Source organism: Tursiops truncatus, chromosome 11 (genome assembly GCF_011762595.2).
Source record: "Tursiops truncatus isolate mTurTru1 chromosome 11, mTurTru1.mat.Y, whole genome shotgun sequence".
NCBI lineage: Eukaryota > Metazoa > Chordata > Mammalia > Artiodactyla > Delphinidae > Tursiops > Tursiops truncatus.
Genome location: NC_047044.1, coordinates 75,651,058 through 75,666,730, shown reverse-complemented (window position 1 = coordinate 75,666,730; position 15,673 = coordinate 75,651,058). Strand labels below are relative to the sequence as shown.

The 15,673-nt window shown below is 37.9% G+C and overlaps 1 protein-coding gene and 1 long non-coding RNA gene across 2 annotated transcripts in view; one reads left to right on the top strand and one right to left on the bottom strand.

Moving 5' to 3' along the window:
* Positions 1-1,076: 1,076 nt before the first annotated feature.
* Positions 1,077-5,441, top strand: LOC141275890 (uncharacterized). The gene is made up of 2 exons (XR_012324455.1): positions 1,077-3,863; positions 3,998-5,441. It is a non-coding gene; the product is annotated as an uncharacterized lncRNA (long non-coding RNA).
* Positions 5,442-9,062: 3,621 nt separating this feature from the next.
* The window catches only part of PKP2 (plakophilin 2), an 83,839-nt gene continuing 77,228 nt past the window's right edge, over positions 9,063-15,673 (bottom strand). Inside the window, exons 11-13 of the mRNA XM_019935366.3 lie at positions 12,458-12,647; positions 9,666-9,753; positions 9,063-9,535 (exon numbers count right to left, since the gene is read on the bottom strand). Of these exons, the coding sequence (XP_019790925.1) occupies positions 9,467-9,535; positions 9,666-9,753; positions 12,458-12,647 (347 nt within the window). The 3' untranslated portion in view covers positions 9,063-9,466. The remainder of the gene's footprint in view (positions 9,536-9,665; positions 9,754-12,457; positions 12,648-15,673) is intronic.

The window sequence follows — 15,673 nt, the reverse complement described above, 5'->3', positions numbered from 1 at the left end:
AAAGCTGGTAACTGGACACTGGCACGCTTATATCTGTTGGGACTCGCTTCCCAAACACAACAGCAGCTGGAAAATGGCCTTGACATTCATACCCAACTGTGTCATGCTTGAGGAACCTAAGCTGCATCTAAAACCCCAGCTATAAGACAGTCTGAAAAATGTAGGTTTTTGCCTTCTAGCCCCTATGGCACAGGAGGGAATTCAGAAGAGGTGGGAGTGGGTGCTAAGTGTCCAAAGACAAGATCCATGAAGCAAAAATTCCACAAATCTATATAGGTCTATTTATCATGACTTGGTAATGTTTCCTAAATACCATGATATGTAGGTCAGATATTAGATGCCTTTTGTCAGACAGAGCCCCTGTGAGACGCATGGTATTAGACAACTGTAGATGGTTTTCCAGTTGACATTTTTAAAATGTTTATGACCTAAGTTAGGTGTCTACTTAAGTCTCTTTTCATTGCATAGAAACTATTTTCTCTTGACATTTGTCAGCAAATATATCGTAGAAAATAAGCTTTTATAGTCACATAGCTTTATGTACTGTATTTCAGCTACTACTTCTTCCCCCACCAGGCAATATGCTCCAGAACATGCTTCTCTGAGGAAATCTGATACCATTATTTATTTTTCCATTGAGTAGAATTAATTCCACAACATGGCTGAAGACTGCTTTGTAAAGGACTTTATCAATAGGTTAAAGGGATCTGAGGTCCAAAATTAACTCACTGAATTAACTTCCCTTTCTCTGTATTCTTGCTAACAGTTTAACTGTGTAGTTTGCATTTTGATCTAGGACAGAGGCATTGTATTGATATCTTCTGGTTTGAAATTTTTTTAAAATTTGATTTTGTGCTAGATAATGGTGTCAAGAAGCAATAGTTAGGATTAAGTTTTATCGTGAGTTATAAAAACTAAGATAATAATAGCATAAACCCAATAAAATTTTATTTCTCTCTCTTGTGTGCAATGTCTGAAAAAAGTGGTCTAGAGCTAGTGTGACCAGGTTCCACTCAGGTCACCGTGCTGCCATACCAGAGCGTGGCCTTCATCCCGTGGTCCAGGTGAGTATCATCAGCATTCCAGGAAGAATGGGTAAAGGAGACAAAAAGAGCAAAGGGCACATGCCCACTGTCTCTTAAGGAAGGTTTTGAGGAGCTGCTGCGTTACACTTCACCTACATCCCACTGGCTAGCACTTAGTCATATGACTTTACTCAGTTGCAGGTGAGGCAGAGAAATGTAGTCTTTATGCTGGGCACCATGTGTCCTGTTAAAAGTCAAGTGTATGCCTTACCCAACTTTCATACAAATATTTACTCTTGAAGGTTATCTGAATACTCTCCCCGCAAAATCACTTTTTTCAGAAAAGGAAATTAAGTTTTACTGTTTGGCTGACCTGACACATTATTTACCTTGGGTAGAACAAATTATTTTAATAGAAAAACATACTCAATATTTCCACCTAGGTTAGCAAGAACACATTGTCTCCTGCTGCACCCCTAAGCAGCAAGAAAGGGAGTTGTTTCACTTTGTGCCCCTCGAAGTTTCCCCTGATTTGAATTCTTCAGGAGGATGGAGTTTGGTGTAAAAATGGGCAGGATAAGGGACTGTGGGGTTGTGGATCTCAGGTCAGCAGAAGAACAGTAAGCGAAACCTGGTGGCATGAGGAAGGACTGGAGGGGGCAAGGAAATTCAACACCCAGGTTTTCCTTCCTCTATCATTTCCTGTTTTACCACTATGGAGTTTGCTTTCTGCTTTAAGGTGATCCCTGGGACATCGAAAAGCAGAGGAATAAAACTGAAGGCAGAAACTGAAGCCTGGGGACCTCTGGGCAGCAGCCAGATCTACAAAAAGGAAGTAATCACTAGGAGCCAGGCATTTTGAAAACATCATCTCAGTTTATTCCCTCAACAATCCTATAATCAATAATTTTCAACTCCATTTACCAATGAGGTGAAATTGACACTCAGGAAGTTAAACTCCCCAGAGTCTCACAGCCATTGAGAAGTAAAGTCAGAATCCAAACCCAATTCTTTCTACTCAGCTAAACTAATGTCTCATTGAAGTAACTGGAGATTATCCAAACACCTCAAGCTCAAGCCAAGTTTCTTCCAAGGTAATTTGGTCAATGAAGGTACAACTTCTGTTCCATAATTAGCAGTTAAAGGTGAGGAATAGTAGATGTCAAGAAAAGGAGAGAATGAAAAAAAAAAAGGAGAGAATAAAAAAGAGACACAGTAGTTTCTGAAATGATTTTATTCTACCTCTACAGTTCAATTGAGCATCATCTTCTTTTATTGTTCTCCTTGAAATCATGATTATTCGCTTAACTGCAGTTCCTAGCTCTCCTATCATTCTTCAACCATAAACTTTCAAGGACTTTGTCCTAAATGCAATGCAACAGCCATAGTAGATAAACTTGCTCTTTTATCTGCAGCATTTGAAAGAACAGTTGTCTTATAAGTCAAATGAAATCAGTTTGCTAAAAAATGTTAATTCTTTTTTCTTTGAGTGTCTCTACATAGGGCAGGCAATGTTGGTTGATTATTCTGCAGCCCCCTTTTTCCTTGCTCAATTATACACTGACTTTGTTCAAGTATTCACCATTCATGAGTCTCAGGGAAGGTAGCCCCTGCCTTCGGTGAAATATGATTGGTTTAAGAAAGGAATAGTAGGGACTTCCCTGGTGATCCATCGGTTAAGACTCCGCGTTCCCAATGCAGGGGGCCCGGGTTCCATCCCTGGTCAGGGAACTAGATCCCGCATGCCGCAACTAAAAGATCCGCATGCCAGAACTAAAGATCTTGCACACCACAAAAAAGATCACGTGTGCTGCAACTAAGACCTGGCACAGCCAAATAAATAAATAATTTTAAAAATAATAAATTTATAAAAAAAGAGAAAGGAATAGTAGTTTCATTTTTCTCACCAGGAATTGATTTAGGAATGGATGTGTGACGTAATTCTGGGCAATATGAAATGAGGGATGTCTGATGGAAGCTTCTGGGAAATTTTTCTTTGTTTTTAAAAAAAAGAATGCAAGAAAGGAATGTTTACTTTTCTGGCCTTTGGACATGGCTCTGTGAAGGTGAGATGTTTGGAGTTGCTGCAACCATTTTGTCAACATGAAGAAATCAACCTGGAGACAAAACCTAATATGGTGAGGATGACAGCAGAAAGATTAAAGGAATCTGAGTTCTCTCTTTTTTAAAAAAATATTCATTTATTTATTTTGGTTGTGCCCGGTCCTAGTTGCGGCATGTGGGATCTTTAGTTTTGGCATGCCTGTGGGGTCTGGTTCCCCGACCAGGGATCGAGCCCGGGCCCCCCTCACTGGGACAGCGGAGTCTTACCCACAGGACCACCAGGGAAGTCCCAGAATCTGAGTTCTTGATGACCTCCATGAACTGCTGAAATAACCAAACCTGAGCCTAAACCTGATGTTCCTGTTACTTAGGCAAAAATCATTTATTGCCTAAGCCATTTTGAGTTGGACTTTCTACTTACTCAACTGCAAATGAAGCATCTTAAGTGATAAACTAAAACAGGAGAAACACAACATGAGATGAAGAATTGGGTCATTTTAGAGATGAGACACCAAAAGTTGGAGTATGTTAATATGCTATTTAATATGTTCACACCTAATTCTTTTTAAAAAAAGCTGTTTTGACCGTACCACTAAAATAGATTATTTATGTCTTTTAAATTTAGGACTGTAAAAATCTCCAATTGGAGCAAGGAGTAAAAGAAACAAGTTCCTGAGGAAAATAAATTTTGTCTATTTTCAAAATATTAGAATTTTCATGCACTCATTACAGGAGTGTCAATTCTGACTTAACCCCTTCTGGCTAAAAACAAAGGTATTTTCTTAATTATTCTCTGTTTCTCACTCTAACCATTTCTTGTTTTATGAGAGAGATCTATTCCAGAAGACCTGTGTAGGTCTAGAGTGCCTTAACCCTCACCACACAGTTGATGACTTTTCATTTCCCAGGTGAAGCGAAGGGCACTGTAAACTGTAAACTGTCACAGTGAAGTCAGTTTCATGAAGAGCCATGAGAGCTTCCTCAGAAAGGTACATCTCACTGGTCCTCAGCTCCAGGAACAAGTGCTCAATACATGTATGTTGAAAGATATCCTAATTGAAAATGGATACCCTTAACTTCCTTTCCAAAACAAGAAAACACCCAAAACACTGTTACTGGGAAGAACATACTGCAATGGTTCTAAGAAAATCTGCAACAATTTGGACTTGATTTTTATTCCTTGCCAGATGTGTGTTAGCAGCTTACAAGCAAAATTCAGGCTCCGGAGAGATTTAACTGCTTCTTGAAGTGGGATTTATGAAGAGGTCTGATCAGCCAGATGTAAGAATGTCTGTTGCTGTCTCAACCTGCTTCTCTGAGCTAATACGTACCTCCTGAGTTACCTTCTCATCCACAGATGCAGCACTCCAGGTGGGAATGAGATAAAATGTTCAGGAACTAGTCCTAAATCTATTGAAGTCGCTGATTTTCAGATTTTACTAAATGATGACTAAGCCCAGGTATGGTTTACTAGTAGTTCAGGTTTTAGCAAGATGAATTGGGCTAGACTGTGAACAAGATAAATGCCTTTTTTCCTCTTGACTATGGCTCACATCACTGCTGGTCACAGTGTTTACAACAGAAGCACAGCTTCAAGAATCATCTAGGTTCATTGATTGAACCAAAGGTTTGTGACATGCAACATACTCTAGCCCTTTTTGGAGATTTCACAATGTACGCTGCATATTAGGGGCTGTGAGAAGTCTTGTAATCCAGATTCTTTCAATATTTGTATAACTCAGCCCTTTTCAGACTTCAAGTATGGGATATTTCTTTTCACATAACACTTATAAATACTCCCAAAGATCTTGTGTTCTGAAGAACAGACTTTCAGCAACACTTGTCTGGGCCATATTTATTTTTCTCATTTCTACCTGGCCTTCTGAGGGATGAATCAGTATGTGTATGTGTGGGTGTACAAAATGCATGGCTAGGGGGAAGGTCGGGCTTTTAATTGAACCAACCTATCTGAGAAGTGAGAAATTTCCCCCAACTAACCCTAACCTTAACCCTAACCCTTAGTAGAACAGTCACAGTAAGTAGAACAGTCACAATTTGAGTTCAGGCTGGCTGGTCCTAGAATCAATCCTCTTAACCATTATGTCAGACTATCCTCTTAACTTGCCAAGAGACAAGCCAAAGAGAGCCCCACGTTTCCCTAGCACGGAGACCTGAGTCTTGCATTCTTGGCTCCTGGGGAACCCAGAGAGAAGCCATCCCACCTGGGTTTACATGGCCCCTCTGCACTTTCTAGCTATGCAGCTTTGGAATGTGACCTAACCTTTCTCTGCTTCAGGTTATTTTCATGTGTAAAATGTATTAAAAAAAAAAAAAAGAAAGAAAGAAAAAGAAGTACATACCTCATGAGGAGGCTGTGAGAAGTGCTCAACATATGTCCACTCTGGTTCAGTCAAAGCCAGTCACACAAGCCTCTGCCTACTCACCCTGGTCTGTCTTCTACTCTGTCAGGAAGACTATGTCATCTTCTACACCATGGTCTCTCAGATATTTAAAGACAGATAACACAACACCCTTCTTCCAGGCTGGATATTGCTGGGTTCTTTGTGTCTCCCTATGACTTTCAAAATGCTTTCCCTTAACATATTTCAAACAACTTCTATGCCAATGTGTGGCATTTTGGTCTCTCTTTCTGAATAGATCATAAAAAAAGACAGTTTTCCAGGCTTCCCTGGTGGCGCAGTGGTTGAGAGTCCGCCTGCCGATGCAGGGGACAGGGGTTCGTGCCCCGGTCCGGGAAGATCCCACATGCCGCGGAGCGGCTGGGCCCGTGAGCCATGGCCGCTGAGCCTGAGCGTCTGGAGCCTGTGCTCCGCAACGGGAGAGGCCACGGCAGTGAGAGGCCTGCGTACCTCAAAAAAAAAAGAGTTTTCCTTTTAGTTACAGTTCTTAAAGGGTTGAAGTTTATTTCATAAGAGATGAAACTGTCATTTCCACTATAAATAAAACATTAAATCTAAAGCCGAGTTTTGTTTTGAAGAGTTTGTTTCCTTTTTAATCTATTTTCACTTCCACAATGAATACTTTAAAATGCAACAGTTACTGAATCTGAAGATAGGCCAGTTACAGGGTCATGTTAGGCATTAGTTGAATGAATGATTGCATGTTTTTCTTCTGTTACTTTAATAAGAACTGAGTCTTTTATGATACAAGAAGATACTCTAAAGAGGACTTGACCAGATGCCTTCTAAATTCCCTCCTAATCCTCAGATTCTGTGATTCAAGGCTTCTGCAATTTTGTTCAAAGTACACACATACCGAAGTCCTGCTCATTCCAATGCAGTGCCTTCATTATATATTTTATTCAGAGGAAATTTCATTTGTAACTATAGTATATAAATTACATATATATATACACGTTTCAATATATATTAAAACATACATATTATTTATATATTTAAACATATATATATATATATATATGTGTGTGTGTGTATATATTTCTCCCCCAGCATTTTCTTCTAAGGAATTGCTTCTTCATAGGGTGATAAAATTGGTTTTAAAGTGGTTTATCTACTCATGCTGCTTATTTTCCCATTTGACATGTTAATCCCCTCTTTATCTTATCAGACAACCCTTTGGGTTTTTTCCATCTGGTATAAAATTTTTCATTTGATAGAAATCCAGGGCAGCAACCTCCCATATTCCAGAAGATCGTTAAGAATTCTTGACAAGGCAGCAAGGCCTTTAGATCTCTTAGCATAAATGCATGCAGAGTCCCAGCTCAGTCCCTTTGTTCCTTTGATGACATGGGTACAGTCTGGGACACATAGAAAAGAAAAAAAGCTTTGTGTATAGACCTGTGATCAAAAGTGATATTCAGGGTGCTTCCCTGGTGGCACAGTGGTCAAGAATCCGCCTGCCAATGCAGGGGACATGGGTTTGAGCCCTGGTCCGGGAGGATCCCACATGCTGCGGAGCAACTAAGCCTGTGAGCCACAACTACTGAGCCCAAGGGCCACAACTACTGAAGCCCACGCACCTAGAGCCTGTGCTCTGCAACAAGAGAAGACACCACAATGAGAAGCCCGCGCACTGCAACAAAGTAGCCCGTGCTCGCCGCAACTAGAGAAAGCCCGTGCACAGCAACGAAGACCCAACGCAGCCAAAAAGAAATATAAATAAATTTATAAAAAAAATAAAAGTGATATTCAACTGCATAAGGACCTCCCTCAGAAGTGTTCATAGAAGTAAAGAAGTGAGGTTTTTGTAACCAAAGGGACAAAGCAGGACATGGGGATCAAGCATAGTCTATCTTTTCATGGTCACAGACCCACTCAATTTACTGAAATCTAGCAATACCTAGATTTGTATGTCTCTCCATTTTTACATGTTTTAGTCGCTAGCTAGTCCCATCTTTCTTATAGGAAGTGTTTCTTGGTAAAGAATTTAGGACTAATTAGGGAAGAAATACAGCAATTACGAAGTATTAAATCCTTAGTAATTAAAGTTGAATTTATGTCATGTCAATCATACCACATACACCAAGATACACAAATAAATCAGATACTCACAGATACCAAGGCAGGCAATGTTATTTTTGCCTCATTTTGTGTTTAGTACTATTGAAGGCTCTACTAATGTCTTAAAAACACAGAAACTTCTTGAATATACATTAATTCTCTGGAGGAATAAATATACTCCAAATGCTTATCATCAGAATTCTGATAAAAGGGATATAATTTCTTTCTTCAGTATTTTAAAAATTGGTATCTAAATAATTTCATTTTGAACTAGGTTAGTAACCTAAGTCTTCTTCACTGAGCTTTTGAAATTGAAAAAATTTTAAGTTCCAAATATAATAAAGACTTTGGGAATTCCCTGGTGGTCCAGTAGTTAAGACTTGGTGCTTTCACTGCCGTAGGCTCGGGTTCAATCCCTGGTTGGGAAGCTAAGATCCCACAAGCTGTCTGGCCAATAAAACCAAAACAAAACAAATATAATAAACACTTAAGTACACATTCAAATTGAAAGTGACAATTTATTTCCTATTACACTTTTCTGGCCAAAAGGAGCTGAAGGATTTTTTTCCTTCTTACTTTCTTACAACAGATATTGTCAGATTTTTTTTTTTAAAAAGCAAAATATAACAGAATTATAGTTAAGAAGATTAATTCTATCTGAATGTTATTAATCACAGCCCAGTTAAAATAACACTTAATATAGACTCACTTCAATAGATGATGCTGTCAACTTTAAAACATTAGTATTTCTTGTATCATTTCTGGACGGCCTAGACACATTTTTCCTCAACATAACTTCATTTTTTTTCTAGCTTTTCCTTGACTTAAAATAATGGCCTAAGGAAGGTCACATGAGTTTAGTGGTTCTATTTTTTAAATGTTGGGCCAAGTAGGGCTGGTTGATAATGTACTTCATTAAAATGAGCTGTGTTTTCAGGGCCCTGGCTGGTCCAGTAGTCTGAGAGGCCTAGGTTTCTTTTGTAGCCAAACAGTAGAGTCCATTCTTCCACCAGCCCATAGCAGTGGCTGAAGAAGTCCAGGAAATAGATTACACTGAATGCTACTGTCAGAAGAGATTTGCATTTAATGGTGTTAATATAGGTGAAGTATTTCCTTAAGTAAAAATCCTACTTATTCAGTATTTTGAGGGAACACTGAATTTCATAACCATAGTTGACTTTCTCTGTAGAAAAGACTTTTAAATTTGCTATGATCACTTCCTTTCAATTTCTTTTCCTTATGGTCATGCATGTTCTGTGACCTAAATTTCTTAAGTTCATTGAAAATCAGAGAAAAAATTCAAGAGGATAAAAACAAGCACAAAGTAAACAAACAAGTAATTTTGTCATTACATTTTCACCTGGATAACCCCACAAATATTTCTTGTTGTTTCCATTCTGTTTCAACACTGCAGAACAAGACACTCATGGCTCAATGGTGAAGCAACGTGCATGACAACGTGAGTGACAAAACATGGAAACCAGAAAAGGAATATAAATGTAAATCAAACTTTTAAAATCCTAGTAATACAGCAGCTTCCTTCCTTATTTAGTCTGTTAACGTCCATTCCACATGAATTCACATTTCGATTCCAGTAGGACATACACCGTCAGCCGTGATCAAAAAGACCACTATTTGTAGAGGGTAAAATCGAGCCTGTTGCCAGTATCCACTGGTGGCAAACTTGCAAATGTCCTCTGGAGAACTAATAAAATTATATTTTGATTCTTTGTTTTCTGGATCCTGGGGACCATGGATATAGAAAAGGACAGCAACAGGACACGCTTTTTTGAAGTTTATTGGGCTGGGAAGTAGAAAAATAGGTGTTTTCCTTTGGGGCTTTTTGTGACTGAGAATGATGAGGTTCATATTTCTGAGAGCACTTTTTCATGTTCCTCAGTCTTTCAGGGAGTGGTAGGCTTTGGCAGTCCGGCTGTTGACAAAATCTGTCTTCTTAAACTGAGCCTTTGAATAAGCAAACAGAAATGTGAAAGGTTAACAACATTTTCACACAAGAAAATGCAGTTTTTAGTGACTTCTCACCAGGGTCAAGTCAAGCGGGACATTATTATCTGGCTCTTTTTAGCATTCTTACCTTCTTGTAGGCATTATGGAGCTCCGTGTGGGTCCACAGAGAATATAGGAGAACAGAAGCAGCTTTACTTGCTTTGTTGGAAGCACAGCTGAAAAGAAGAAAAGGACATTTTTCGGAGATCAGTGAGAAAGTATGAGGCTTCTGGATGCTGTCTTTGGACGTTCTGTAAATCTTCTTCAATTGCTGTCACTCAGGAGCCATGCATTAAGTCAGGCCACTCACCATGACAAGAGATTAGATGGTGAGCTTTAGGAGGCCAGGGGCCACGTTGGTGCTTTTGTTTTTTTAAAAATCTTTTCAAACCACTAGCAAAGTGCTAACAAATAGTTTATAAAGCAAATTCCTGATATTTATAAGGCATGTATTCTTAGAGTTTTATAATTTCTTGAATTTATTTATAGCATAAAATTTATATTTGTACATTTATATTACATATTTTTAGAAAATACTTGTATATTTATAACGCATATTTATATAGTACAAACGCTTGAAAAATATGTGTAACTCTTAGACTTAGTGACTCCATGAATGTAGGGATTATGTACCTTTTTCAAATTAATAAATTCTTACTGGAGCAGCTGTTATTTTAATATAGTTTCAAAATTTATGTTTTTGTATATAGCAAATGGAAAGTGTGTTCCTGTTATAAATCCAAGTCCGCACTGAATTTGACATTGTACTTACTTTTTTTTTTGGCCACACTGTGCAGCATGTGGGATCTTAGTTCCCCGACTAGGGATCGAACGTGAGCCCCCTGCATTGGAAGCTTGGAGTCTTAATACTGGACTACCACGGAAGTCCCCTTACTTTTTTTTTAAACTTTATTATTATTATATGTACTTTTTTTTTAAACTTTATTATTATTATTTGTATATGTTTTTGATGTTCTGCTTTTAAATTTGTCTCAAACTTCTTGTTTCTGGCTAAGGATCAGTGCTTTCTTAGGTTTCTCTCTCTTCCATCACTTGAATTAGCACATGGCTGCATTTTTTCTTTTAACAAAGAAACAAAGATTTTATTTTTCCTATCACAGGAGTTTGTAAGCATGCAACCAAGAACAGAGAATGCAAAGCTGTATGAAGAAGCCCATGCTGGGTTCATTTAATAGCTAAAAGACCTTGCCTTTCATACCAGCAGTGTAAGGAGGGTAAGTAAAATTAGCACCTTACAGATTTTTTTTTAGTACCTCAGGGACTTTTCAGAATCACTTGCTAATAACTGAAGTACTAATAAATCCATGAAAACTGTGGATCTCTAATATTTAAAATTGTAAGTTCTTAAATTGCAAGGGTGTTATAGTCATGAAGTTTGTTCATTAAGTTGGTTGCTTGGAACTCATTTATTCAAAGATGAAATGTAAATGGTGAGTGGTTATCAGGCTAGCCCATAAATTATGGGTTAGCTGTACAACACTCTAGCAAGGAAGAGACAGTAGACCCAACTGGTAGGAGTTCCTTGTTGAATTTTTTTTTTCTTTTTGGAGACAGGGCATATGAGGACTGGCTTACAAATGGGACACTCAGTGCAATGAAAAATAACAGAATAGCACACCCTGTAATTTTCTAAGCTACAAGAAATTTCCAAAAGTGATGGTGTATTCCCATGTGCTTCTTACATCTGAATACTCAAATAATTAAAGTCATACTGTCTTATAGAGATTTGGTTAGAAGTTTGGATGACAACTTGGAATAGTCGTTTCTGCTTTGCAGCAATAATTCATACTTTCCACAAAGGCTGAGCAACTGCTTCTTGGGAGCAGGTAAATATTCCCTGCTTTTGGGAAATGGACATTCTAACTAGGGCTCCTTTTAATCATGTGACTCTGAATGTAGTCCTCCTTCCATGTGAGCTTTGCCAAAGGGGAACTGCAGAGCACAAGGGGCCTAAATTGGGCGGGGCTGTGGGGGGAAGGGTTGTGCTCATTCGGGATACCACAGATCCCTATGCTAGCCTCTGCACAGCCAAGCACACATTTGTCTACTACAGGTCAAGTCCGTTTGCTTTGCAACTCATTAGAACTGGCCTATAATAACATTTGTTTTCTTTTTTGGTTACTTACAAAACTAACTTTATTTAACAAGTCAAACAATTCAGAGTCATATAAAGAGAAAAAAATAATACTCTTCATACCCCCTTGGGATCCCATCACTCTGAGTTAACTAACAGTAATAATTTGGTTACACAATGTTTTTCATTCTCTTCTTCACCTTTTATTTTTAAAATGGGGAATATTTGAAGACACAGACACAAGGATGTGGGATGACTTACATGCATTAAACCTTCTACTTCAAAAGAGAATAAGAGATGGAAGAGATGTGATAAAGAAAACTGAGAAAGCAAGGATTTCTTGTTACGCTGCCTCCTACTTCCCCTCCTCATGCTATTACGGGTGACACCTGCTTCACATATTTAAGTGAGGAAAAGGGCACTCCTTGTCCATAGGACTCCAATTTGCTTACTTTCTTCTCTTTTTAAATCACAGCTGTGATTCTGGGAAACAATTAATTAGGTCAATAAAATGCTGGAATGCACGACCCAGATAAGCTATGGAGTTTTACTATTTCTGGATATTTTAGAAGAGAATGAGCAACTACTTGGCTTAGACGATTCAGCTTTCACTTGCCTGATCACCAAGGACTGGAACAGATGATCCGGTCCAGCTTTACAATCTTATTTTTTGGCCATGTTGCCCATGGTACTCAATGCCTGGACATTCACAACTGCATTATTTACATATGAGAGTGGTGGTGGGGAAAGGGGAGACGCTGACAGGCAGATGCTAAAGGACTTACGTGTCACCAGTGCTTATGGTCATAATTTTCTGCAGGCCCCCAGTGTTTAGAAGATCCCGTGCATTCTGGTAACTATTTTGGATTATATTGTTCAATGTGTAACAGGCAGAGGCTGTAGTTTCAATGAGAAGATCAGTACTTGGGACTGTGTTGGGAATTATGGAAACCAAATCAGGTAGAGTTTCTCTGGCTACAAATGAAAGAAAAAAAGAACACTTGATTAAAAAGATTGTTTCTTAACCTCAAGATCCCAATAACATTTAAGAAGAAACATTTGGCTAACAAATGTATGGAAGGATGTAACCATTTTAATACTCAATTTACCAAAAAAAAAAAAAAAAAAAAATATTTTTAAAAAGATGATACTTTGTGCTCAGTGTACTGGAGATCTTTCCAGAAAGCAATTTGACAGAAATGTCAAAATTTTTTTTAAATTTTCACATTTTTTGATTCAGTATTTCCACTTTTGAGAATTCATCCTGAAGACATCACTTTAAAAATGGTAAAAGCAGAGATCTTTATTATAGTATTATATATATCATAAAAAATTTTACAAAGCCTAAACATCCCAATAATATGAATATGATTAACTAAAGCACATCTGCAAAGAATATTATGCACCCCAAAACATATCTATGAAGCATGTATAATAACAAGAAAATATTTGTTAATATTCTATGTGAAAATAACCGGTATACTTAAAGGATAAACACATATACAAGAAATCTGAGAAGAAATACACTAAAACAGTAACAGCCCTTGTTCTTCTACAATAGTATTAGTGGTGACTTAAAAATATTAAAAAAAAAATTATCTGTACTGCCCAAAGTTTCTTTAATACGTAAATAACCGTTATTAAAAAAAAAAGGTAAAGAAACTTTAAAATTTATTTTTTCACTACATATATAAAATCTTGGTTATAGGGTTTTCGTTTAGCTTTTTCTGTAGTAACAAGAGAGGTATTAATATTTGATGATGTCATTATACTTTGTCCTATGGTATATATTTCAGGCAATATGAATTTATACTTGATATTTTGCAAAAGTTCTTTCCATGTATGCTTTTTTTTCCTGTAACTACTTTGGACTCTCCTTGAAAGATAGAGAGCATGCTTCTATTGCTTTGTACAAATACTTCTGCCTAATTTTATTTTCTTCATCTGAGTTTATGTGACACCTTGAACTGCACTTCTCTCTCTGATACCAGACTGTAATTAGCTATGTGCCTGTCTGAATTCCAAATGGAGCCATGAGTTGCTTGAGGACAATTATTGTATTCATTTCTGGATTTCCAGCATCGATCACTATGCCTAAAATAGAGAGGTACTCAATAAAAGGAACGGAACCATATGTCTTCCTTTGATAATACCTGGACCTGATTGACAGGAAAGACATACCTTCTGCTCAAAGGCCTGAACACTTCCTTTTTCACTGTTGTCTAAGCATCTTGGCATAGTGTTAGGAGCTCAGAGCTCAGTCTTTGAAGTTACACTTTTTTAGTTTTAGTCTTGTCTCTGCCACTTCATGGCTGTGTGGTCTGGGTAAGTTACTTAACCTCTTTATGCTGCATTTTCCCAATTTGTAAAATGGAATAATAATAGTATTTACTTCACAGGACTGTTTTGAGGGATTAAATGAGTTACCATGTGCTAACTGTATCACAGTTCCCGGCACATAGTAAGCTCTCCACAGATGTGAGTAACTACCAGAAGGCTTCCTCCTCTTACTAAGTTAAACCACAGAATGAAAGGCCTTGAGAACCTGAATTTTCCTTTTGCTGAATTTAGGTCGACAGCATGAAAACAAGTGTGAGACAATCACAACAGAAAATGTACAACTGATCTCTCTGCAGGGTGCATCAATGGCTGGCTGAGACCAGGCTGCCCACACTGAGACTGATCCCTGCTGAGAGAGTTCCACCTCTCCTCCCTCAGTATGACCAACAAGAATGTTCAATCCTACAGATCAATTTTACGGTTGAAACTTTGGGTTATGTCTGAGGAGGAGTGAGAATTAAGAGAAGTTAGAATCTCTAACATTTTATATCATGTTTGTTTTTCTTAGAAGAGTAGTATAACTGTTTACATAGACAAAGTTAAACACTACAGTACAGTAAAGGAGGGGTCATTCCGTCTCTCTACTCTCACACACACACACACACACACACACACACACACACCCCCTGAGGGCCTGAGTAAATACATGCACTTTGAGACAAAGTTAGATCTTTAATAGTGAAATATAAAATCAAAGGCCCTATCATGATATTGGAGGGTTATAGCTCAATGTCATATTATTGAAGGAGATTTTAGTTAATGCTGGTGCTTGCACATACATTATGTTATCTGATCCCTGGAAAAACACTGTTCTGTAGTGATTACTAATTTCATTCGGTTTAGGGCAGTTAAATGACTATCCAAGGTGACATGTGGCAAAGTAACATTATAGGATGCAGACCAATGTCTTCTGCATGAGACCTGTTACTCCGTCACCATGCTAAGTTGCCTATCTTCAAGTTTTTAAGAAAATATGTTTCAAGTTTATTTCTGTTAAATCTAAGTGAAATGTGATGACTTCATTCCAGGTCAGCCCATGGGAAGTTTTACTTGGCCTAGAAATCTCTCATGAAAAACACAAAGCTTGTATTTCAAACTGATTTTCATTTATTCCTGGCTATTAATACCCTGAATTAATACAAGTACTTTTACTCAAATTACATATTTGACATAAAGCCAATTTGGAATTCAAAAATTGCATTTATCTTGCTGAAGCCTCTTCTCACGATTGTCCTTAAAACAATCATGGGGAGGTTGATCAGTGAAATCACCTTATATAAATTGTGGGGCTACAGCTGTATTGTTCCAACAGTTGGAGGACTGTGGAACTTGAGACAACAGCATTTCTGCCCTGAAGGCATAGGCACAGTGTGCAGAGCGCAGTTCTTCTCATCAGCTATGCTCTAAAGATGGACGTAACATTTCATTTGAGAAGAAATAAGTCAAAGGATAATACACCTGATTGAAGTGCAGCACAAAAGTCCATGAAAGACAATGAGAAGAACACTTTCATAATTTTGAGACAGTGCCTTTGGCAAGGTTTCTTTCAGATTCACTGAAAAATTTCCAGGCCCTCTACGTTCATAATGGGCACAAAGGCATTCTATGAAACCTCCTGTTCCATGTTGTGCTATTGGCTGTTTTTGAAAATGACATTGTTA